A 27,222-nucleotide genomic window follows, 5' to 3' on the forward strand; every position below is an offset into this window, starting at 1 on the left:
CATGAATCCCTGCTCCAAACTCTAAATCACGCTCATGGTTCCTTAACTAATTGGATGAAGAACCATTTTTGGCCCTGTCTTGAAGAATATACAGTAGAACATGCACAGTTAAAATGAATGTGTTGTTTCACTAGCAATAGTTGTAGTGATCAAGGTGAGGCATTACTGTCATGGAATTTGCATTATTTTCAGGCAAGTCTAAAAGGCCAACTTTGTATCTACTGCAATTTTGATATTACAGATTTGATGAGCCCTAAAAATTGGGCATTGCCATAATCAAAGAGTGCTAAAACACAGATGCCAATGACCAGGCTTTAAGAATGAGGGTGGATAAAAGGTGCAATTGGATAAAGTAGCAGGGGCGTAATCTTTGCATTTAAGTTTCAAGGGACACACCTTTGTTGACTATGTAGCCCATGATCTTACCACTAAGGAGCAGAGTGCACACTGATTTCAAGGCTTTAGGCTATAACACAATGGCCAAAGACACTATGTTCTCACCACTGTCCAGGTTTGCAGTCTTGTTGCCATTACGTTTGAAAAATAGGAGTAAAGCACTCTCACATGTGACATCTGGAAATTGCAGAATGATGGTAGACAAACATCTTAAACCCAAATGAATATAAGTTTTCCCAGAGGTTAAGCATTCAAGCTGAAAAGAACAGGAAAGAGCACAAGAATATGTGATGGTACAATTGCCGAATAATGAGAGAAGACTTTCACCACCTAGAGCCACTTAGCTAGACAGAAGCTAAATGATTGTAAGGTTCTAAAGTAATTTAGATGTGTGCTGTCCAACCAAAATAAAGTTGGCAACAAAATCGATGTTAGCAGAGAGTTTGAGGGAAAGTCCAGCCTCTTTCCTGTCACCCCTTTTTATAAGAGGTTCACCAAGAGCAGCAGATAGTACTCACTCAAGATCCTGCATAGGACAGAGACCAGCCTGAGATCTTTCTAGAAACCCTTAATCTCCAGAAAGTTAGACAATGATATGAAAATACATTTTCCTATGAGCGTACGTAGAGGAGTTATTAGTCTTTAACTTGTCATAGATAGCCCATCCATAACTGGTTTGTTTTGAAGAGGCATAGTCATGTACCCCTTTTTTTCAAGATGTGCCAGGATTGCACCAGAGGCCAGAAGCAGGTTGATAATGTCATTGAGGCCACTGCTTGTAAAACAAACTGGGATTAGAACTCATGGACAGCTCAGTAGAAAACTGATAGCTTCTATTTTGGGTGAATTGCACATTGAGGTACATAAAGCTATCCAATTGCGCCTGAGTGGATCAGTTAGAAATGTGAATATGTAGTTGACGTGTGAGAGAGACAAGTTGAGTGAATTTGTGTTTCATCAGCAGAGATATGATCAGAGAAGGCGAAAAAGAGAAAGGTAACTTAAGGAGGAAGATGTGAAGATCCTGCAAAGTAAATGACTGTGTGTTAGGTATTTATGAGATGGTGACAAGAAAGTTGTTGGACAGCAACTGAGCTGACTACCTTGAAACAGTAAAAGGAAACAGAAAGTGGAATAACATTCTAAGTGTGCCTACATTGAAGCTAAGAGAAAGGAAAATGCTGAATTGTGCATGGCGGAGTAAGACATCATCAGTCTGAAGGTCAGGAAGGATAAGGAAGACTGACATATGGTTGTGGTTATCTAAAGTTGGGGATATGTGAGACAGCAGACTGAACTGATTGTACTGCATGGAAGCCGGGGTGCAATGAGGTTATACAAGAACAGGGCTCAGAAAAAACAGAAAAGGAAATACAAGATTTGAGAGGTAAGAGGAAAACTGTTAAAGGAAGGTTCTAGAAATGCTGATAGAAGTAAGGGTGTTGAGTTGAACTGGACAGGAGTGAGTAGTCAACAATGTGAATGTTACTGAGAGTTGAAGAAGGGTAAGTATGACTGATAAGTAGTTATGGTGAACGAAAGTGGAAAAGAAGGGTGGAAGAAGCAGGAGTTGAGTACAGGGCTGGTAAGTCAACCTGGAGACGATCATATAGATAACAAGTGGGCATATATGAGCCTAGAGCAAGTAAGAAGACAGACATCTAATAGCTGGGGGGAAGCAAGAAGAAAGATATAGAGAGTGCTAGGTGTTTAAATTTTTAAGGGCAAAACGGATCAGATGTAGTACAGGAAAGACTGGCACACATAGGTATAGATATTGACTCATTTTGGTATGTTATAAACAAGGTGGTGTATTACTATGATATTAGAAAAGAAGATTCTAAATTAGAAGGGTGCTATTGAAGCAAGGCAGAGAAAGTAGAAGAAATTGGACAAAAGGGTAAAAGACAGCTGTTGCGTGGCAAGGATCCAAAAGCAGTGATTTCATGACTTGGTCCACATGTGCTGGCGAGATCTGTGTGTCGTGCTGAGGCCTTGGTAAAAACTAAATTTTATTTTATTATTGGAAATAGAAAGGATGTGAATCAAATGTTCTTATCCTCATGGATCTGCCATTTTCTCTGTTTGGAGAGCAGCTCTTAGTTGTGTGGTAATAGTGCGGATAAGGAAGTGGTATTTTATTGGCGGTTACACACACAACCAAATATCTCAGTTACAGGAAGTGTATAATGTAGATTAGCACATAACACATATAATCAGTACATAATGTTACAAAAACAAGCATCTACCTTTACTCATCTCATTATCTCATAAACAGAGAGCAAAAGTATGGCAAGTGTGCACAAAACCATTAACAGACGCAAAATGTCAGGTTTTAGATTTAACAACTTGCACGCACAAACTTTATAAGCTTGTCCATCAGGTCAGGGGAGAGAGGAAAAAGGTTCTCGCAGACAAGACCACTGTTATGTTAGAAGAATATCTCAACATGCACAGTTATGATTTAGATGTGAGACTTGAACTGGCGTTTTAACCATATTTCAAAAGTATAACAAAATAGAAGTAACTCTGGCCCTATGTGTAACCCTCCACAATAACAATAATAATGGAAGTTCAGCTAGCCAGCCATAAATAATGCAAACAAAACTGATTTTTAAATGATAGGCCTTATGGGATTAAACAAGATTGTATGTACATCAAAATATTTAGCATTGAGTCACCAGTGATTACAGTTCTGCAGTATTAATCTGCACTTCACCCATATGATACTCTCTGCATAATCAGGTGTGTTCGCAGCAACCTCTCCACAAGCCCCAATTCTGTCTCGTCTCACCACCACTGGTAGGGATACATTCAAAGCCTCTTTAAAAACACCATCTAGTAGTCATTCTAATGTCCCTAAAAAGTATCGGAAAAATAAGTATTTCTTCGATGTTCAAGGAAAATGTTACCATTACCCTCTTGTGAGGTTATCTGTTTTTAAGGATGCTATGTTTGGGGCTGTTGATTTATCTGAAACTCCCTTAGATCGTTACATATGCAGAATCATTAAACTGCTAACGCTGGCAAACGAAAACTGCTAATGAATGCTAGCGCTTGTTTTATTCTTAGCAAACCTTAAGAATATATTGTGAAAACACTGGTAAACATTACGAATATTGTCTTGCGCTGCATAAACTTTATTTATGAAGCGGAATAGCATTCACAGGTATGCCTCAAAGACCTACAAATGAGAGTACATCGCTGTGGCAGTCCACAGATCCCTAACAGGATTGTGAAAAATTGTTAAACTTTGTACACATACAGTGCTCTTTTTACTCCAGCCCTACCCTCCATTCCTCTCATAGTGATTCAAACATTCCAACAAAAGGAAAGACACTGTTCAGACAGTGCAACTACCAGGGGCGGCCCCTCTGTTAGGGCTGAGGAGTGTTGTCTCCCTGCCCAGCAGTGGCAGCTGCAAAACCTTTAAAAGAAAACAATAAGAAACTTGGTTTATTATCATTTTCATTTAAAGGGGTGGGGCCACTGGGGTGGCGAGCAGTGAGGGGAAGTGCACAGCACTCCCCCTCACTGCGCAGGTATGATTGGCCGGCTGTCTTGGGCCGGCCAAACACACATGCCAGTAGGCTCTCTTCATCTCGGCAACACAGTTGCAGGGCTGAAGAGAGCTTGCACAGGCTCCCAGTCTGCTCTGAGGATTGGCCGCAGGCAGGCTGGAAGCCTGTGCCTGCAAAGGAGACGGAGGAACGGCGGTGGCAGAGCATGGCGTGCAGGTAAGTATTTTTTTTCTTCTCAATTTTATTAATATTTCTGACCACCCCCGCGTGCCGCCCTCCCTCCAGTAACACCTACCAGCCGCAACTGGCAATTACTTTTATATACTTCATAGTTGCTTGACATCGAAAATATAGTGGTGCCTTCAGACCTCTACAGAATTTCAGGAAACCTTTTTTTGAGTCTTATAAGCCTAAGTAAGCTGTTTCTCAATAAAAACAAACCTAAACAAAAAGTTATAGCTCTCCAAATGTTTATCAACATCAGTATTACTAGTGTCAGCCTATGACAGTGTATATGAAAGGTATAAGATTAATTTATATTCTTAACCATGAGCCATAGTATTATGAATGCAAATTGGCTTCTAACAAATGTAAATCTTATTTGAGTGGAACTGTGGTTATGGAATAAGTCAAAATATATTGATGACTTGTAACTTTCACAACTTGTACAATCTTTAAGCAATCACTATCTTCAACAGCAGAGGCTCCTCCGCAATGGTGAAGGGGTGTCGCCCCATTGGCTAAGAGCCGGAAGCTGATAAACAAAACAACATTTTATTATCGTTTTATTTTTCAGCTGCTGGTTGAGTCAGCTTGTGCATGGAGGGGTGGGGCTGGGCTGGGGGAGGAGTGGAGTGCACTTAAGTGCGCATGTCACTTTGGCCAGCCATCTTAGGTACAGTTGAATTGGAGAAACAGCACAGACTCCAGTGCACTGTCTGAGTGGCAAACCAAGCCGCTTAGACCAATATTGACGCTTGTCTCATGCTGGGGATAGCATGAGAGCAACACTAGGATTGCGTGGGGGAGCCTGTGCTGGTGCCCAGGGGACTACTGGAACACCATAAGGAGCAAAGAGGAGCGAGGCAGCCAGCGGTAGTACAGGTAAGTTTTTTTTTTTTGTAATTGTTTCCCCCACCGCCTTGTGCCCCCGTCCACCACTTGAGATTTGCGGCAGCCGCCACTTATCTTGAATATTTATTTAGAAAGGCAAATGCATTCTATAGAGTTCTTGCATGGCACCCACTACATATTTTAAACTGTAAGCTGCACTGTGTAATGTTTCACTAACTTTATGTATCCGCATTTATCCACTTTAATCCAGCTCCCATGTAGTGTGGTCAGCCCTTAACAAAAAATCAAATAATAAATATCTTTTTGATCCAAGTTTACACAAAAAGGGAAGTGAGAGATGTTTTCTGGGGTGTATAGATGGACCTTTTCACTCACAAAAAAGAAATATAACCTGCATGCATTGTTCCTAGTCTATTATCTAAAAAGCATGGAAACCCTCACTGACACAAGGTGACATGCTTCATTACTGGGCCACTTTTCATCGAGAATGCAAAACCAGGATGGGCCATGTTCAGTGTAAGAAATTGGGCTATTAATTGAGAGAAGTGGAAGCCCTAGTCAAATAATAAACACAATCCTTGCCAGGGTGAACCACAAAACATCACTAAATTTACATGTGCGTAATCCTTTTGTCGCTTGCCACGAAGCAGTCAAGCTTACCTTAGAGTCGGTGTGTAAATTATTTATCCTGCACCAAATAGTAATAAAGGAACTACAACTCAAGAAAGATCCCAAGGAAAATAGAGTACATTTTAATGAATAAAATGACAAGAAAATTAATTAAATACAGTCAGTAGAACCAGAGTTATAACTATCTAAATGTTGTAGTGAAAAATGTCACTTAAAAAGCACAAAATGGCAACTGCTGTTAGCTCGTCATACTGGACCAGGGCAAAGTCACAAGTTCAGGCCAACCACAATGGAGTGAAGGCCGGGTACAGGACAGAGTTCGGGGTGCTGGGAGTTGTACCTTTGTGTCTTTGGGTTTGAGATGCGAGGTCCTGTGTCAGTCTGCACCACAGTGGGTTGTTTCCAGTGAATCTACTGGTCAGAAGCAGTCTGAAGCAAAGAGGCACTGCGATGGAAGGTCTTGTGTCATGTTGTGTCAGTTCGATGAGACCTTCAGTTGTGCTGGGAGGAGACAATAAGACTCTAGCCAAAGTTGGGCTCAGGTAGGTCCAGTTGGTGCTGGTCAGCTGGCAGTTGCAGGGCAGGACCCTGGGGGTTGTTGTTTCGCAGTAGCTCACACAGAAGGCCAGTCAACGATCCCTCAGGGTCAGCCTGGTGGTCCTCGGTTCATCTCAAGGAAACAGGTTCTCCGTACTCAGGCAGCAGGGAAGCATGGCAGTCCTTTTGAGCCTTACACAGGTCCAATGATCACATGAATGGCTTTGGTTTATACCTGGTCCAGCCTTTTTGTGGGGGGCTTACTGTCCTAACCCAACATCGGTTTCTGGAATGATTTTCCTCTGTCAACGCTCCAAACTCGCTGGGGTAACAAATGGCAGGGCAGGCCTAGTGTCAAGTTCTTCATGTATGCAGGAGGGAAAGCCCTTTGATGTGTGAGGCTGGGCATAGCTCCTCCCCAGCCATCCTGTCAGGATGGCCTATCTTGTTTGCATGTTAGCCCCCTTTGCGCTACTGTCTGGAACCAACACACAAACCCCAACAGAGTCACCCACTGTCACGTGACTCAGGACATAGGCAGATGGCACAGGTGGTTAGGACAACAAAATGACAATTTCCTAAAAAAGACATTCTCAGAATTGTCACCATTAAAGAGGATTTTAAACTACGATGAATTTGTGTGTGAACAGCACCTCTATCTGCTCCCAATCTAAAGTTAGCATTTATTAAAGGTATAAGGTTTCTTAGTGCTTGTCAATGGGAGTGATAGGCCTTACAATAGTGAAAAATTACTTAAGAAATTCTTCACTGTCAGGACATGTAAAACGTAACTAAACATGCCCTACATTTTAAATACATTGCACCTTGCCCTCTGAGCCTTTAGTGCATACCATAGCTGTGAGTTATAAGTAATATAAAAATAAATGTTTAGGCCTGGCAACAAGGTTTATTTTGGCAGGCAGAAATGGCAGTTTAAAACTGCACTACTGGCTGCCTTGCAGGCCTGAGAATTGTTTTAAAAGGCTACTTTAGTGGGTGACATAAAGTGTGCTGAAGCCCACTAGTAGAATTTATTTTACAGGCCCTGAATACATGCAATAGCAATTGTAGGGACTTGCATGTAAATTAAAAGTACCAATCAGGTGTAAGCCAGTTTAACAGGTTTTAAGGAGAAAGCACAAGCATTTTAGCACTCGTTAGCAGTGGGAAAGTGCACAGGGTAATAAAGCCAACAAAAATAAGGTCAGTAAGAGAAAGCAAAAATTTGGGGGTGACACTGCTAACAGGGTGAGGTCTAACATTCTGGCTTTTTTTTATCGTACCAGATCGGCTAGTTATTGGAGTGGTTCTCTTTCTTTTTAAATATAGTGGGACATTGTGGTTATAATTGCATAATAGTTCTGTGCATTATATTTAATGCTTTCCTCACTCCAACAAGATTAAACAAGCATTGACAAAGCCATGGGTCTCACCTTTGTTTTTTCTTCTATTTAACTGGCTTACAAATATTGGAAAAAATGCTATAATAATGTTTGTTTAAAATGTGATAAAACAAACATTATTAGAATGTTTTTTCGAATATTTGTAAACCAGTTAAAAAAAAGAAACAAGGGCGAAACCTATTGGCATTCGGGTATGTAGCATAGAAGAAAGAAGACAATGAAAAAAGAAGACGGCATGCAGTAGAGAGCAAGAAGACAGAACACAGCATGCAGTAAAGAATAAAGAAGACTTAGAAGAAAGAAGACAGAAGACAACAGCAAAGACAGAAGATGGCAGCGAAGAAAGAAGACAGCATGCGGTAAAGAAGAAGAAAAAAGACAGTGAAGAAAGAAGACAAAATGGCAGCAAAGAAAGATGAAAGAAGACAGCTTGTGGTGAAGAAGACCGCGAAGCAAGAAAACAGAAGACGGCATGTGGTAGAGAAGAAAGAGGACAGCAAATAAAGAAGACAGAAGACGGCCTGCAGTGAAGAATAAAGAAAACAGCAGCAAAGACAGAGAAGACAGAGGTGAAGAAATATGAAAGAAGATGGTATACAGAAGGAAAAAAGATGAGAGAGACGAAGGCATTGTAAAAAGAAGATGTCAGAAAAGAAAGAAGATGGCATGCAGGAAGAAAAAAAAACGACAACAAATAAAGAAGAGAGAGAAGACAGCAGCGAAAAAGAAATCAGTGAGTAAAAAAGGCGTAATGCAGGAAGAAAAAGAAGTATCTTCAGCGTCATAGAAAGAGAAAGGACACTGGCCAGTATCCAATGGAAAGTAACCGGAAGGAGTACTTGGTCCACAGGCAGCTCCACGGCAAGATCAGAGAAGAAGACTACAAAGACGACAACAGGAAGTGATGTGAAGACAACATGCTGGCCAATCCGAAGCTCGTAAATCAGAGCAAAGTTGGAGTAAGCCAATTGTAAATTCAGGTAAATAAGGGGCTAGTTCTAAGGCCCTTTTAAGATTTTTTGGGTATTAACAATAGATTAAGCAAGCATGCATGCAGGCGAAACCTAAAAAGTGTACTACTGATTCACAACTGCACCTGCCTCATTACACAGTCTCATATTTTGTGATCCCAAATGCCTTGTTTAAATTGAATCCTGGCTTTTGGGGAGAAAAACTGGCCTTGACTTTCAACCACTGTATAGCGCTAGGAAGTATTCCACAATCGTGGAGGAGGGCGATAATCCATCCAATATTCAAAGGAGGTAGTAAATCACAACCTGAAAGTTATTGATTAATTACCTTAATGGATGTAGAAGCCAAATACTATGCCAGGATTTTAATGGAGAATGTTCGCAGGTGGGCAACTGAAAATAGTATAATTCCCTCTAATTAGACAGGTTTTGTAAAGGGCCTGGGTACGGCTGCAAATATTATAACTCGATCCATGGTTATTGATAAATGTATAAATTTTTTTTTACAAAAAATCAACCCTTGTATCTGTGTTTTGTTGATTTTAAGTCAGCTTTCGATTTGGTACAACTATCCCTTCTATGGGAGAAATTATCCTCCTGGGAGATACCGGAGAATCTGTTAAAAGCAATTCAGCAGCTATACACAGATACACGGATAAGAGTTAAGATAGGGGATGGATCCTTCCTTTCAAAGGAAATTAAGACAAAACAAGGACTGAAACAGGGTTTTGTACTGGCACCATATCTCTTTAATCTCTTCCTATCAGACTTGACTGCGGAACTAAATAATGTAAATGTGCACTCTCCAAAACTTGGCGATATGACCATTTCAAACTTGGTATATGCTGATGATGTAGGAGGTAGTACTCCTGAGTCAAACCAAAGTAGGGCTAAGGCGGCTCATTATAAAGATATTTGAATATGCTGAGCAAAATGGAATGGAAATTAATCAGAAAAAAACCAAAATGATGGAAATCAGTAAAAAAACTTCTGAACTCAAAAAATGGTCCATGCAAGAGGGTGGTTTGGAACAAGTAAATCAGTATAGATACCTGGGTGTACTCTTTGATGAACTGGGCTCTTTTCTCCCCCAGAAACAGGCGCTTTACAGGAAAGGAAATGTTTTACTGTTCGCCTTCCGCACTTTAAAGAATGTGTTTACTGGCCCTAGCTACCAGCCCTTACTTCAAGCTATTGCAGCTAAACTCATTCCAACTTTAGGGAACAGAAGTGAAGCCCTGTGTGGTCAAGATGTGATTATCCTAAATAAAATAACTAAAAAAAATGTTAGGTCCTTATTCCAGCTACCGGGGCATACCTCCCAAGCTCAAATTAGGCTGGAGTTTGGCTATTTAAATCAATGTATAGACAGGAAAGCCAGTTACATCAAAGCCTGGAAACGTTTACAGCTAACGAAAGAAAATCAGCTCTGCTGAGCACTCTGGAAAGAGATTCGTTCAGAAATGAGTTCAAATCTCGACAGTAATTAGACCAGGTACTAAAAGACTTGGAAGCAGTGGAATTATGGGAACCTTTCCTACCTTGCCTTAAAACAAATCTTAAATCAAACAGTGAGGAAAAGATCAGTAAATATGAGCAAGAGGTTATTAGCCATCAGATCGCATTCCTAAAATCTTGAAATATCAGCCATATATGGAGGCTGGTTGGACAAAATCAGACAAGGACCTTTCCATCAAATATCGATTTGGCATCAGCCCCGGTGGTGCCCACCTAGTCCCGTGGGAGCGCCCTGCAATAATTCCCTCAGTGCAGGTTGTGTGGCCGTGGGCTAGAAGATATAACTGATTTGATCTGTATTTGTAACGACCTACGAAACTAATGCAAATCTCTATTGAAGGCAGCATTCAATCAAAGGGCCATACGGTCCTGCAGGCAAGCGGTGATTGCCTGTTTTAAACCTTCTGACATTGTTCTGAATGATAGATTTAGCAAATTTGTACGTTTAATATAAAAGAAATGTTTAATACAAGCTCATAATTGGTATAAATATAATAATTTTCCGTACATAATTTACGGAATTACTTCTATCACTTATTCCATATAGTATTTTAGAGATTAACCGACAAGGGTACGGCTAATTTGTATTTACTTCGGAATAGGAGGTACCTATTAGAAGACTTTTTAAAATAATATTATCCTTACGCACATTAGGAATTTATAGTAGTCATCCCAGACTGTATATATCTTGTTTTTATTTGAATGATGTGATGTATTGGTTTTTATTAACTATGCATTAAAATAAACTTGAACCAGTCTCGTATTTTTTGCCTACTATTCTGTCAATTCAGGTCAAAAGACTTTCATCCGGATTAAAGCCCTATACATAGTTGTTCACTCCACTTTGTATTAGATGAACCAAGAGCATATATCATATATGGTCCCAAAAAAAAGTCTATCACATACTATAGTTGCTACTAATGCCCTGGAATAGTTTGAAATTACTTTTTTTTTTTTTCTCACAAAAGTTTGCATAGCTATGTGAAATTCTCATGTAATTATACTATCCTACTGAAATATTCTTTCCTGGCAGCTCACACCACCTTGTGTAAAATGGCTTAGGAGATATTGGCAGAAGACTCGTTTGAGAAGAAAATGACATTTTCTATGTCCTATGCTATTATCTTGTGAGAGTTTTTTATAGTAAGTACGCGCATGGGTAAAAAAAAGTTATCAAAACAGCATAATACAATATTTCAAGTATGTTCATGAATTCTACAGGCATAACTAAACGTTGGCTCAGCTCTCACAAGAAAGGGAGGATAAGACCAGACAATGTTGATGGATTTGAAAAATACATGTTGAAACTTCTTTCAATATTTGGCAATCAGTTTTCAAAGTGGCAGTAATCATGATTCCCAGACACCTTTGTAGAAGATGATAGGCTGCAGGGCATCATCATCAAAGAATAAAGGCAATATAATTAGAGTACCTGTCAGTGTTTGTAGAGTTTAGCATCTTTGTTGTCCGGTGCAGGTTAAGAGATCACACGTAGAACATTCAAGTCAGCCTTTTTCTGTGTTTTACAATGTCGCTTACTAACTGCTATCTGTCAAAAGTGTATCTTTTAAGGACAGGAACCCCACAAGGTCACAGTGACAAACAAAGAGATTTTTTGTATCTGATTCTCTTGATAATCATTAACAATTACTATCATCCTACCCCAAAGTGCATAGATTCTGCAGAGTTATAATTGTATTATGTTTTGTTAGTTCATACCATCAGATCAAATAAAAGGAGTTAGTCACACATTTTTTTTACTGCACTAAATCTCACCTATCTCCCTGAGACAAAGAATTAGTGACCAACGACATTTACTCATACAGATGGGTAGTATAGAATCTGCAATTATAGTGGATATTCTGTAGGTGTAAATTTAGAGTTAGGTTGTGAATTTGGGTGTTCCCAAGGAAAGGTGTGGCTAGCAGCCGATATGAAGGTGCTAATTACCATCACAGCTGCATCTGTGGATGTATTCACAAAATGTGGCCATGTTTTATCCTGAAAATATGTGGACTTACATATAGCAACACAATTTAGTATGCAAGATGAGTATGAGGAACACCTAAATACTGTTTATATTTCCCAGTTGAGTAAAAGAAAGTGATTTCTCTATTTAATAAAACAACAAACCTGCCCAGCTAGATTTTGCTTCAGGTGGGCAATTCACAGGTCTAGGGTTATGCATAAATGTAGAAGTCTGTGATTTTTGTAGACTTCTGTGAAAAGTGTGAATCTATACAAAATCATAGACAGTCTGTGGCGATCCTGCCGAATTGTAAGAAACAGATGCCACCTCATCTCCCCTGCAACTGTAAGGAACCAATGCCTCACCTCCCCTGCCTGTCAGTAAGGAACTGATACCTCACCACCCTGGTGACAGCAAGGAACCAATGCCTCACCTCCCCAACTCCGAGCAACATCTTTTTTCCTCATCCTTTTCTGAGGTACTGTACCTGATGTCCATGTGACTCCATGGCCTGCCCACACTCCCTTGCGAGTGGCTTTGGACTGTTGGGAATGACTCCGCCAAGACGCAGTGATAGCTCCAGTTGGAGCTATTGTGTTTTGAAGTGCTATACTAAGATTTAATCTTTGAAAATGTGTATCTCTGCTTGTGTATGTTGGATTTTATTGTTTTGGTCTTGTTTTACTCAGATAATTATTGCCAAGCTACCAAAGGTGAGAGCAGGGGTTATCTTAGCTGTGTGACTACCTTATCCTGACTAGAGCAGGAGTCTCTGCTTAAACAGGGTGCAATCCACGGCCATCTAGAGACCCCATTTTCACATCTTTGTGTAGGCCCTTCACCCAGTGTATTACAGGCAGCCAGCCTCTGCTGTGCACAGCCTCAACTGTGTTCTGCACGGAGTGAACAAGCACAGCTGTCATACACATTTCTTTTTTTTTTTTAACAATCGTAAATAGAGAAACCTGCATTGGATTTGTGAATTTTTAGACCCGTGGAAGGTCCGTGAGGCCGGTCTAGCATTTAGTGATCCAGCCCAGGATTTGTGAATTCCACAAGAACATTTTTTGATAAATCTTTATATCAGGGGATCCTTATGGGGCCCCTTTACATGGGCCTGGGGTAAGGATAGGCTCAGCCAGACCACCCGGTGCACTTTTTGGGTTTTATTTTTTCCAAATCTCAGGGTACATGTTGAGTAATGGCACCTGAAACAGAAATCTTTCTGTAATGGCCAGCCGATAGGCGCATGGACAGATTGTTAACTCCACAAAGGACAACGGGAGAAAATGTAATCTTGCCTATATATCTTTCTTTAGATTAGTGAATCTACTGAGATTGATGGGTGATATGTTTCTAAAATGTAACCTCATCATTCCCAAAATAACACATTTTGAAAAAATACTGAACGGATATACACCAATCCAACCTAAGGCACTTCATTGAGTAAAATGCTGCTTACAAGCCACGTTTGGTTTAAATCTGTTAAACGTTTTTCTTGTATCTAAAAGCAAAGACTTCTATTGGAGGTCAAAATGGAAAATGGCACTTTTGTGAGCACCTCTTGTTTTGCTTCTCGCTGAATGGATCTGCAAAAAATTTGCCAATGAGGAATCCAGAGTGGATGAACTTTATTTTGTAAACTTTTGTGCAATGAACGGAACCAAGGTACGTAGAAAAACGAAAAATAACTTTTTGGTTGAAAGTCTGATTTAACCACAAACGCACAGGCGCTCTCGCCACAAACACTTATAGTAAAGGGAATAAAGGGAAATATAATTAGACTATAAGAAAGTGTTGCGTGGGTGTACTCTGGAATTCAAAACTTTTACCTTATGGAAGACAGAATCTTCAGACTTGGGATTTATGTAAACCTATTGACAGCACTTTAATGGTACAGTGCCCTTAAAATACGGGTTCTAAAAAGTGTGCATGCAGTCAACACCTCAAACTATGAAACTCCAATCAAGAAGTACCATTCCATGACAATAAATGTACCCAGAAAATCATCAAAAATTACAAACAATAGAACACGCACATTTTGCTTTGAATGAAGTTTATTCGCTCCCTAAAGAGAACAGCGTGTGCTTTCTGGAAATAATTTAAAACCAGAAGTAGAAACAATATCCACAGGGGTTGTTACCGCCTAAGGTCTATTCAATCCAATAATCTAAATAATGATGATGCCCTGGGCATGCTAGAACATTTTTTCACAAATCTTTGTAATTTAATCAACATGTATCCCTACCTTTACTTGCGCTCTCAACATGCATAAGTTCTTCCGGAAACTTGAGAATGTCCCGGTAGCTCTCCTCACAAACTTCAGCCAGGAAATGCAGCAGCGTAGTTTTTTGGTCAGACGATTTTGTGTCTCTGATCTGGAAAAAGAGACGGCTATACATCAATCTACAAAAATGACACAATAATATTGATTTGCATCACTCGGTTCTAGAGTCCATGTCAAGTGAGTGATGCTCAAAGCGCTGCAACGGCCGCAATGTAACCTGGGGGCACCATCATGACACATTTTTAGTCCCTCGGTAAACTGAAAAGAAGGGACTTATCAAAAACAAACCATGAGGAGAATATTAAATAAAATGTATTGATGAGTAAAGCATACAGTAAGATCTCAACTCGTTCACAACACCCAGCCACAGCTTTGGTTTTTACAGAATTCTCCGTTACAGAAGCCGTCTTTGGACAACAGACGTCGATGTAAGCGACTTTTACTAATTAAAAGTAATGCACATTTTAAACGTGGTTCAGTTAGCATGTCAGCAGCTATTTATATTTGCAGAATGCTGCACTTTTATTTTATGAGAGCAACCCTGTGTGTGCTTGTGCTTCTCCATTTGAGGAGTATCATCGAAAAGGAAGCCCCAGCTGTGGTGCCTGTAATGTAATATGTGTCCTCACTTGAGAAAACAATATTCAGAACTTTTCTTTAGTTTGAAACGTTCTAAAGATTCCTGTCTATGCTCTGTGTACATCCATTACCTGAACTAACCATTGTCTTGCAGCATTAAATTAAATATCAATGTATTTCCTCAATTACTGTGCATTGCCTAATCAATGAAATGCATTAGGAAGCAAGCGTTTCTAGAAGTATCGTTTTACCAGGATATTTATTCGTTTATGTGTTTGCAACATACATAGTTCAACACAGTCTTGTCTTGCTATGCCATGCAATCTCTGTGGGTTCTTTTCCTTGAAAAGTCATAAAAGCTGTTGTATTTTGGAGAAGAGCCACACTTTCCTACCCATTCTAGCTAAGCAGGTTCTACCCATCCATACTTAATTTATACTCAGCTCTTTTTTAGTATTCTTTGGGAGAAGGCTCTAGGTAAGCCCGCTTCCTGATTTATACTTATTTCTTTCTTTGTGCTGTGCTTTCACTAATGACCATAATGTTGACTAAGCCCATAAGGGTTTATCATGGATTAGTCTCTCATGCATGTTTGTGTTTATGAGTCTTGGACGAAGTCTTCCGAAGACTTGCTCTTACTAGGTCTTACAAAGACTCAGACAGTCCCAATCATATACATCGACCCTCTTCATTAGTTGATTAGAGCATCCACCCCCACCAGAAAGGAAAGCTATTATTGGTCTCAAAGTAGCACAATGTCTAACATAGCTAATGGAATGGAGACTGTAAAATAGACCTTTGCTACAATGCATGCTTCCCACAGCGGAATATAACAAGGTTTGTGTATTCAGCCAGCTCAGTGCCAGCTTTGGGCTGAGGATAAGGAGACACACATTTCAAACAGAATTACTTATGGTGTCTATGTCCTCACACTACGTCGAAATAGAGCTACCGACTAAATGTCACAAGGATGCATAAAACAATACAATTGGTATCTCCAATGTGCAATTATATGCTTCTAGCTTTCATGTACTGTGTGGAATGCCACTGAAAAGGCATCAGTGCACAACAACTGATATCAACAAAGCATTAAACACACAAAAGGCACTGGAGGAATGATTGCAAATAGTCTAAACACTTACAATCACTCATGGTCACACTCTAACCTATCATTTATTGTCCAAGATGCCATTCTAGACAAAGGCTCGACTTATGCACGTCAGTTCTAACAGTGGTTAAACCGAGAACAGTCTATCTTGAAATGCCAGGTGAGGCCTCCTCCAGAGCAGACCACAAGCAACCCCACACGACTTCAGCATTTTTAGGGTTCATAGGTGAAGTATAGCTTGGATCTTATTGCACAGCAAGCACCCCATATCTGGCCATAACCTTTGCTCCTTAGAAAGCAACATTAAACACACAAAGGGTGATAAGAGTAATGCAAGAGAATAGTCTAACCACTAGCAATCATTCGGATAACATCACAGGTCATCATTTTTCATCCAAGCTGCTCTTCTGAACAACGAATTGACTTATACCGATTCACCTAGAAACAGTCCATCCTGAACTGCCTCATAGGGCCCACTTTAGAAGGGACCTCAAACAACTCCAAAAAGATGTCGGCATTATTAGGCCAAATAAGTGAGGTATAGCACAGCAAGCAATGCCATGTCCGGGCATACACTTGCCACTTAGGGTGTAACATCAAATAAACAAAAGGTGATGGGAAGAAAGCTTGTAAGCAGTCTAGTCACTGGGCATTGCTTGGTGTAGCATTCCAAACCCCTGGTCTTCACTCCTTCTGCTGCTCTATAGAGAGGCTCACATTATACAGTTCATTACTGACCCTGTTTACTGACTCTGCTCCTCGTGGGAGTAGTAGGTCTTGAACTAGCTGGTGAGGCACCCTCCAGATTGGACGACAAACAAACCCAGACTGATTTTGGCTTTATTAGGCTTGGGTTCTATGGCAGAGCATAGAACATATTCTTCATAGAGACATACTCTAAGCCAGCATACCTTTGGCCACTTAGGGCGTAACATCAAACACACAAATGGTGATGGAGGAATACTTAGAAAAATCTAACCACTGGCAATTGCTTGGGTGTCATTTCAATTCATCATTTTACCCAAAGTGTCACTCGAGATAGAGGCCCACCCTATGCAAATCAGTACTGACTCTGTTGCTAATGACAGCAGCACATCCTGATATGCCAGGCGAGGCTCCATTCATAAGGGACCACAAGCAAAACCCAGACCAGTTTCATCCTTATTAGCCATGGTCAATGACATATTGGTTAGATCATGTGACACAGTGAGCACTGGTCAAAGCATATTCTTGGCCACAAATCATTCTACTGAAAACAAAAATCTGTTATCATGGCCTAGGTTCACTGCCGTGAGGCCCATAAAGTGTTTCTACAACACATTCTTTAGTGTAAAAACGTGGATCATATCACTATATAAGTATCTTACACGGCAACGAGCCCAGTTTTAGCGCAGGATATGGCCCTGTTTTGAATGTAATCATCTGCTTTTGCCCAAAACAAGATTACAAGTCAAGTGCAAATTGTGCCACCCCCGGTTATGTCCCCACCTACTATTAACCAAGTAAATATTGGTGACAATTTGGATGGCAAATACAGCAAAAGTGACATTTTGAGCACCTTGAAATGAGAAACAACATGTAGAGTGTGTACCTTATTCCCAATACCGAGGTTTGCAAGTTAATATCAGTAGCAAACTGTGAACCTACGAAAAGGTTTCATTTGCACAATTTTAAAGCAAGATAATTAACACAAATAAGAAAAGTTTGACAATTATCAAATGTAACAATAAAGACGGTGTCTTATCATGAACTTTATTACCTGCAAGAAAGCCTAAAATGTTCACATATAATCCATAAGAAAAACCTGTAGGTACATTGTCTCCATGGTGTGCATTTCAGAAATGCAATATAATAATAGGCTTTTGTTGCTAATTCATGGTTTTTATTATTTCTTTCATTGAAAATGGACTAACTGGAAGCTAAAAGAGCTGAACAGCGATTAACAGGTAGTTTAGATTGTTAATGCAATTGCAAAACAAGTTATTGCAACTCATTTTACACTGGATCTAGCACTGGTAATTACACTAATTCACGTGTAGAAGTCAATCATGCTTGCTGCTACATTATTGTTTACTCCACTCTGGCCATTTAGTCACTTTCCAACCCTCCCTTTCTCAAGTCACAAAAGCTAAAAGCTTCGGGATCATATGCTTGTAATTTCTCTTCTTTAAAACTTACATAGTAGTTGCTTACAAGATGAGTTCTTTGCAGTACAAATAGAAGTACTGTTCTTGGTCCACTGTGTGTGGCTCTGTAGAGCGTGACTGTAATAAATGTTCATATATTAAACAAGCATTGGCAAAGCCAATAGGTCCTGTCTGTGGGCAAGCTATTAGCTTTGTCAGTCTGGTGGAGGTGGTGAATGAAAAGCCGGTTGGGGGCAGTGAATTTTAGGGCAGGTAAACTGTTGGAGCGCATGACAGTTTAAAAAAAAGTGCTATGAATTGTTCAGCACTGGCTGCGTCATAGCGCCTTTTTGTTTCTTTTGTCTGTTGCGAGAGGGGAGATGAAATGGATAGGGCGAGGGTGGAGAGGAGAAGAAACAGTTATGGGATGGGTGCGGTTTAGCGGGGCCGGGTGGAGGCTAGAAGAAACAGGTACAGGGCAGATGAGAGAGAAGAAACAGGAATGGCAGTGGATCGGAGGAGAAGGAACAGGGATTTTTTCTATTATCTGCACTTCTGGTATTTCATAAAACCTCCTAGTTACCCCCACTGTTGTACTGAATACAACAGACATTGCACTGCTACTGCCACCAAGACCGGCATCAAAAATCCCAATCCAGAGCAAAGCTGATGAAGCCATCAATTGCATCAGCACTCACTATTTAGCAGGAGAAGGCAACTGTACTATAAATCTCTGACACTGTGCACGAGGCTGCTTCAATTCAGTGTGTTTTTTTGTGCAGCAGCTAGTCACCCATTTAGCAGAACTTGCAGAAATCAGCCTCCTCCGCTAGAGCCTGGACCGCAGGGGTTGTTTTTGAAGTACTCACCAACTCTTTGCTTTACAGATACATCTTGCTTATCGAAAATTCGGAATCATCATTTTTAGAAGAAAGTTATGTTTGTCTTCTGTTTTAGAAAAAAAAAAAGTTTGGCAAAGCTTGAAAGTATCTTTATTTAATCTTTGCTCCCCTTCTCATAATCTCTGTTTATATAATTGTGCTGCTGCTGTGGATGGAAGAAGTTTGAAATTGGCAGATATTTTAATGTCTTTCATGACCTCCATCTTGTGAGCCCAGTGTCTCTGCACCCTAAACAGCTCAGTGAGCAAGAGTCAAAGAAGGTAGTAAGATCACAGACGTTGTGTATTCTTGTAATTTAAAAAAAAGTGCTTTTTCCCCTAACCATATCTATTTACATATGGCTCTTTGTTTTTCTGAAACTTTGGTACTTATAAACTGCTGTTTTGTTCTCCCCATGTTTGTATGAATTTACATCTTGGTTTTCTGCAAACATGGTCCTTTCAAACTGTTGTTTTGTTCTGTCTGTGTCTGTCTGAATTTACCTCTTGTCTATTTGCAAACTTGGCACCTTCAAACTGCTGTTTTTGTTCTACCTGTGACTGTTTGAATTTCTCCCCTACTTTTTTTTGTTTTTACAAAGACTGTAATACGCCTCCCCTTACAGGGTTTTAAAAAGGCTAAATACCCCTCAGTGGCTAACCAGGCTGTGTTTAGAAGACTGCTCAATCTACTCTGTGGATTAAACCGTGCTTGGATAGTGCATACAGCACTCGTCTGTGGCTTCAAAAAGTGACTAGTTTAAGTGTGCAAACAGCAACATTTCAGTGGTTACCTGAAAAGTAGAATCCGTTAGCTAGGAAGTTTGGATTGTGTCTGTCTGTATCCAAGGAGAATCTGAATAGAGGCGGGCCTGCCTGCCCCTGCCACAGCAGCCTGGGCTTAAGGTCACTTGCCCCTTATATAAGCTTCTAATGGTTGTTGCATCTGTTGCTGTGATTTGTCGCTAGGGCTAGTATTTCTATTGGATTAAGGACTTGGGGTTTGAGTTGTGATTGGCTGTCAGGGCTAGGGTTTTGGTTGGCTCCTAGAGCTAGGGTTTAGACTGGATTAAGGGCTTAGGGTTTTAGTTCTGATTGGTTGTTAAGGCTAGGGTTTTGATTGGCTACTAGGGCTAGGGTTTCCACCGTACTTAGTGCTTAGGGTTACCGTTCTGATTGGCTGTCAGGGCTTGGGTACTGAATGGTTAGTAGGGCTAGGGTTCCTATTGGACGTAGGGCTTGTGATTGGTTAATAGGGCCAGGTCTTCTATTGGCTCTAGATTTTAGGGTTAGGATTCTGCTAGGTTAGGGCCAGCGTTCCATTAGCCAATAGAGCTATTTAAGTCTAGGTCTCAGGGCGTCTCAGCTAAGGGCTGAGAGGACAAGGACAGTTGCCTGTTTGGGCCTGTCCAGGCCAGGTAGGGTCTAGGGCCAGACATGCTACCCAATTATCCATTTTCAAGTCGCCACCTCAGTCCCATAGCATTCTCCAACATCCGAACACAATACCAGGAACGGCATTCTATTCATACACCACAAACAAACCTCATACAGGTATCAATGTCTCAACGACCACTACAGAGCCACACATAACACACCCATACACAATGCTACCACAACTACAACTCTATGGCACCATCATTCTCACACAAAACAAAACTATGTCCTATGCCACTAACACATCCACACATCACCCACACAACACAAAGCCACATTATACATAACTTTATAAAACGAATTCCCTGTTCTTAAAAAAACACCAGCTCTATCATCGACTTGCTCCTTACGGACCCCTTTTTATCATGACAGAACCTATACTCATCCTTCCATCACACCGTCCACCAACACCTGCCTCCTCTTTTTACCAATTACACACAGCCATACAATCCTTACACTCCGCTCCATCACACATATTACCTTTACAAGTGATCAAATCCGACACAAACACTCATAACTCTTGTCTATCCCCTCTTACACACCACAACATTCTTCTCCAAAACACATCACCACCCATTGTACCATTCAAATACCACCCACCAGCAGTAACTCACATACAAATGCTTCACAGAAAACCACATCAATATCTACCCTCACTACTCCACTAAAACAAAATACACACTCCAGCACATCAAAATCACACAAACTATTATAATAATTTCAGTCACACCCATGACTACACAAATAATGCAAATCCTGAACCAACTTTACTCCACAATGTGCAGTCTTCACCAGCATCTACCACAAACATCCCAACATAGCAATATGGCAACATTCATTCACCCGCCTCTCATCCATTGCACAATTTAGAGCCTTAGAATATGACCCGCATGCTCCACCACTATAATCATTCCACCCTAAACAGGCACAAACAAAATCAACATGCCACTCACAATTTTGCATCCCCATGTCTATTACACAACAAGGTTACTTTACAAAAAGAGCACAACTCACCATCTCACTTTCAATCATCATCTTTACCACCAACACACACCCAACAAAATGCCTTCAAAGACTGCGGGATGAGTTACACAATATAGAAAAACAACACTATTGTGATCCTCATACAGTTAATATCAGCACTAATTACACACCTTCTACAAGTTAAAAATATACTGCTCACTCATCTTCAAAACAAAATCACACCACCACCAAAACACAGTCTCTAAACTGCCTACTCTTAAAGGCTCGATCACACTCTAAAAACAAGCACCACACCTACTGACACACAATCGGACTTACTCTTCATAACTGAATCATGGTTGGGAGATGACATGGCCCCAGTGTTGCATGAAGCTGTTCCGCCAGGATATCAAACCATTACACAAAACTGTATAGGCAAAAGAAGAGGTGGACTAGCTGTTAGCGATAAATATCAGCAAAACTGACAACATCTCCATACAAGGTTGTGAGGCCTTCATTACCAGATGCAACCCTACACCAACTTCCTCCTGTAACTTCTTCCTCCTTTACATTCCACCACCTAGCAATTCAACATACCTAGACACATTTCTAGAAACACTTTCAAACCTTATAACACTATATTTTAACCTATGCCATCTTGGGGACTGTGGTTGGCCGGGTTCAAGGACGACGCGAAGCCCTAGGTTAGCTTTCGGAAGTGATTTATTGAATACTTTTGTGGAGTGAATAATATGTCTTTTCTGTTTTTCTTGTACTGTTTCCTTTATAGCTTCTTGATCCTTTTCCCTGGATTTTCACCTCTTCCGTGGTCTTTTCTTCTCTTTCAGGGCTCCCAGGAAGCGCATGTGTTGGGAAGAACAAGAGAAGTATCGGTAAGTTTCTTTTCTCTTTGTGTCCCTTTTCCTTTTCTACACCTTCTTTTCCTTCCTTCTCTGTCGTATCGTATGTCTTTCTCTCTCTCTCTCTCTCTCTCTGATCTGGTTGTGAACGTTTATTCTCTATTTCTCTCTTTCTTTTGTCTCTTCGCTCTATATTGCTCTGTGTCTTTTCCACAGCTAAGACTTCCTGCTGTACAGTCTTTTCCTTAGCTCTCTTAGCCTCCACTGTCTCTTTATTGGACCTCTCTTTCTTTTATTGATTCCTTCTTCGTACAGCTCCTTCCCCCTTCTTTTCCTTACTCTGCTGTTGCCTAGATCGTTTTCCTATGAGAACCTTTCTCCAGGGAATTAAACTACTGAGGTGCTTTGTCCTGTAGCCTTACTGTATTCCTGGGTGTTCTTTTTGTTGAGTGTAAGCCTTTCCAATGGACCTTAGTCCCTTCTCCCTTATTAGCCCAACCACCCACTCGCCCCTTGCTCTTTATTCCCTGCTCCTCCTGTCCTCCCAACCCTCTGGTGTCCATCAATGGGGTGGGGAAACACACCTGAGTGTGCCACGCTTCTCCAAAAGCGTGGCTGGGGGGTCCTCGTTACGCCTCCCGGGCCGCCGCGAGGTTCGTTCCACCGCCTGCCTCCTCCTCGTCTTCTTGCTTCGTTCGTTGAAGTGTCCGCTCTCCGTCAGCGCCGCTCTCCTCTGCCTCCTGGTTGCGTGCCTCTCGAAATTGGGACACCGGCTTTTCTCCCCCCTCGGGGTTCCGCGGTTCCTCTTCCTGGTCTCCTGTCACAGTCGTCTGGCACAGCTGATTGGTTCCTGCCCCAGGAAGTTTCGGAGCACCTGGGGCAGTGTCAGCACCAGTCGGTTTTGTGTACGGGCTGCCTCGGGTCGGCCCGTCACAGGGACCTAAACATTTGGTTTGATCAACCAAAAATGCCCTGTCCAAAAGCTACCAGCACTGGCCTAGTCACAGTGAACCTACATCAGATTGTACAGAATCCCACACACATCGCTGGACACATCTTAGATGCCATTTTTTCAAACGCAGAACTAGTTACCATTCAAGGCATCACACCAGTTACATGGTCAGGCGACCATTTGATAACTTTCCAACATAAGACACCACAAATTAACACACCCAAGACCACCTTACATACATCCACAGATCAACCATGTAACAAACTCAATTTTGAATACTTAAAAACACAACTAACAGCCAACACAGACCGAAACACAATAAATTATTTCAAAAACTTTGAGTGGCGACAGGAAGCTTTTGATATGCTAATGCAACTCAGAAACACAAAACAGGACAAAAGAAAACAAGCACCTTCGAGAAATACAGATCTAAAAAGATGAAACAACAAATCAGACGGCTGCAACAAACCCGGCTCAAAACAAACAACATCCAAGAAAAACTTCATCTATGTAAACTTAACATGTACAAATCATCAATCAAAAAATCTTTTAAAAAGGTACTACTCAGACAGATTTCAAAATGCTATATCCACAAATAAAGAATTTTATAAAGTTGTAAACAAATTTTGAACCCCTAAATGCATGGGAGAAACTCATCCCATTACTCAAGACTTCACAGACAAACTGGCAGATCGTTACACAACCAAGTCATACACACTGGACTCCTATTTAAAACAAAGGAAACCACCAGCACCATCCTGTTTCCAAAAATCCCCTCCAAGAGTAAGCCAACCTAGCCTCTGTCCTCCTTCAAACAAATATCACAAAGTGAATTTGTGGATCTGGTCCAAGCCAGCAGGCCTTTTGGTTGCCCTTCTTTCCATTGTCAACCACACATCTTCAAGAACATTCTTTTATCTACCTCTGCTGCCACATCAGTAAGAAGAATCATCAATAATTCTAGAGCTGCATGAATTTTTCCTGAAGTCCTTAAAAAGGCATACATATGCTCATTATTAATGAAAAGAAATCTGGACCCACATGACTCGAACAACTACAGACCACCTACAAATGGATCTTTCCTGGTCAAACTGATAGAAAGAGCAGCATTCGCCCAGATGTCACAATTCATTGAAGATAACTCAATAATTTAAGACTACCAACCTGGATTCCGCCCAGGAAGAGGCACTGAATATACCCTCATCGCCATCTGTGATGATCTTAAAAGCACAATAGACCACAATGGAGTTGCCACACTACTTCTCTTGGACCTCTCAGCTGCCTTTGACACAGTTGATCATAACACTCTAATACAAAGATTCTATGATGCCGGCATAGAGGGGACTGCTCTTGCCTGGATCACATCCCACTTTCAAAACAAAACAAATGTTATCCAATTGTCATCTTGTCCAAACCCTACTTCACAAAAGCAGGGATCCATCAAGGCTCAATCATCTTATCCATGTTTTTCAACATCTACATGATGTCATTACCAGTGATGATCAATTAATTTCAACTCAAATGCTACAACTATGCAGATGACACAAAAATACCCCTTAAACTTGAATGTCCCAAAGACATTGGAAACTCACAAATCTTCTGTTGCCTCAGAGCTGTTGATCAGTGGATGAAATGGAGCCATCTCAAACTGAATGCTTCCAAAACGTAAATACTCATACTCAATAATCATATGTGGCGAATGGAAAAATTATGGCCCACTGTCCACCTAGCAATCTGGGACCTCCTCCTAAAGTATCTAAGGAAGCTAGGAGCCTTGTAATTACCATGGATTCCAAGTAAACAATGAATGCCCAAGTAGACAAATTAGCAAGATTAAGCTTCATCATCATAAAAACTCTGTGATTCATCTTCCCCACCACAGATTTCCACACAAGGTGCAGGCCTCTATCTCTCTTTTACTATCTAAACTGGATGACACCAATGGCCTCTACCATGGATCATCTTTATCTACTAGTAAAAAACTACAACACATTCAGTACTCAGCTGCCAGACCACTACTACATGTAAAGCCACAAGACCACATCTCCCCTGCCTTGAGGGCCCTACATTGGTTATCGGTTGCCAGAAGATCCACCTTCAAGCTGCTTTGTATTACCCACAAAGCAATACATGGAACAGGACCACTTTTCAACAGGAATAAAATCACCAAATACATTCAACAAAGAAACCTCTGTCCAAAATTGGCATCCCACCTCAAAACACCACTATAAAAGAAAAAGACAATAGGTGGCACATCCTTCTCTGCTCAAGCAACCAACTATGGAATTCATTACCTCCAAATATAAGATCCACAGATAACTATCTTATCTTCAGAAGACTACTTAAGAGTTGACTTTTTCCTACATAACCACCGTACTTAAACAGCAATGGAATGCATGTCCCTGTGTATGTAAACATTTATAACATTTATAATTTGATTATACGTATATGTGTATTTCTTTGTACAAATATGTATAATAACTATTTCATCTTAAAATATACACAATGAACAAGTTACTTACCTTTGGTAATGATTTATTTGGTACAGACAAGTTCTAGTTGCAGATTCCTTACCTTAGAATTTACCCCAGGCGTCAGACTGGATCCAGAGATTTTTCTTCAAGCAGTACTCTTGTGTGCTGTTAGGTGGCCTCGGTTGACTCCGTGTCCGTTGTTGGTGTTGTGGTCGATGTGATGATGTCATGATCGTATATAGGCACCTCCCTCGCGCACTGATGTTAGTTTATTTTCACGACTTTCCACGCCAGTAGCGCGGAGCCCTGAAGAAAACTGAAATTGGTGCACCAGAGCTAAGGGCCTGAAAGGGGAATCCCTGTCCCTAGAAATCAGTTCGCAAGCAGGGAGGATGGGTGGGTTGGTAAGAAATGCTCAACTAGAACATGTCTCTACCAGATAAATCGTTACCGAAGTTAAGTAGCTTGTCCATCTGATAGAGACTTCTAGTTGCAGATTCCTTACCTTAGAATAGATACACAAACAATACCATCCTCGGTGGTGATCTGTGAACCAAGATCATACTAAAAAGTCATGCACGAACGAACAAACAAAGTAGCTGTCTCTGCAAACCTGACTGTCCAGGCAGTAATGTCTTGTGAACATGTGCAGGGATGCCCACGTTGCTGCCTGGCAGATGTCCAGGGCAGGAACTCTGCGTGCTAACGCTGTGGTAGCAGCAGTTGCTCTGGTGTAATGGCACGCAAGCCCACAGGGTTTTCTTTCTTTGCCAAAGCATAGCACATCTTGATACAGAGGATTACCCATCACAAGATGGTATGCTTCTGCACTGCCTTTCCTTTCTTCGCACCCACAGATCCAACAAAGAGTTGATCACCCACCCGGAAATCTTTAGTACAATTGAGGTAGAACGCCAACGCTCTTTTTAGATCCCAACGGTGGAGTCTTTCCTCTTCATTAGAGGGATGTGGTGGTGCGTAAAAAGTAGGCATAGTGATGTACTGGCCTACAAGAAAAGGCGTAACAACCTTAGGAAGGAAGGAGGCCCTTGTATGAAGCACCACTTTGTCATGGTGGACAGACAAAAATCGTGGCTTGGAAGAAAGAGCTTGAAGCTCACTCACTCTGCGACCAGAGGTGATGGCAATAAGAAAAGCAGTCTTGATTGTTAGGTGTGATTAGGGACAATTGTGCAGCAGCTCAAAAGGGGCACACATAAGGTACGTTAGGACCAGGTTCATGTCCCTCTTCATAGGGGAAGTTAGAGGCTAAGGCCTCAGCCACTCTACTGACCACCATGGAGTGAGACACTACCTCTGCCATAGCCAATGTAGGAGGAGAAACCATTCCAGAATGGCCTCATAAAATTCTTTTAGCAGGGCAGGGGTGGCTCCAGCTCTCGGAAACTCGGGGAGGCGTGGAGCTGACCCAGAAGGAGGCTTCACAGACGGAGACCTCGAAAGTCGAAGCTCTTCCCAGATTGCATCGGCCGAGCGACGGGATGAAGTTGAAAAACATTCAGCTTTCTTTGACTTC

General features: G+C 41.1%; 1 protein-coding gene across 2 annotated transcripts in view; it reads right to left on the minus strand.

The window, feature by feature from the left end:
- DIAPH2 (diaphanous related formin 2) overlaps nt 1–27,222 on the minus strand; it is a 3,364,504-nt gene that overhangs the window by 1,303,245 nt on the left and 2,034,037 nt on the right. For both annotated transcript variants that reach the window (XM_069213107.1, XM_069213115.1), the window contains one exon: nt 14,268–14,397. In XM_069213107.1, the coding sequence (XP_069069208.1) occupies nt 14,268–14,397 (130 nt within the window). The remainder of the gene's footprint in view (nt 1–14,267; nt 14,398–27,222) is intronic.

Source organism: Pleurodeles waltl, chromosome 2_1 (assembly GCF_031143425.1).
Source record: "Pleurodeles waltl isolate 20211129_DDA chromosome 2_1, aPleWal1.hap1.20221129, whole genome shotgun sequence".
NCBI classification, from domain to species: Eukaryota; Metazoa; Chordata; class Amphibia; order Caudata; family Salamandridae; genus Pleurodeles; species Pleurodeles waltl.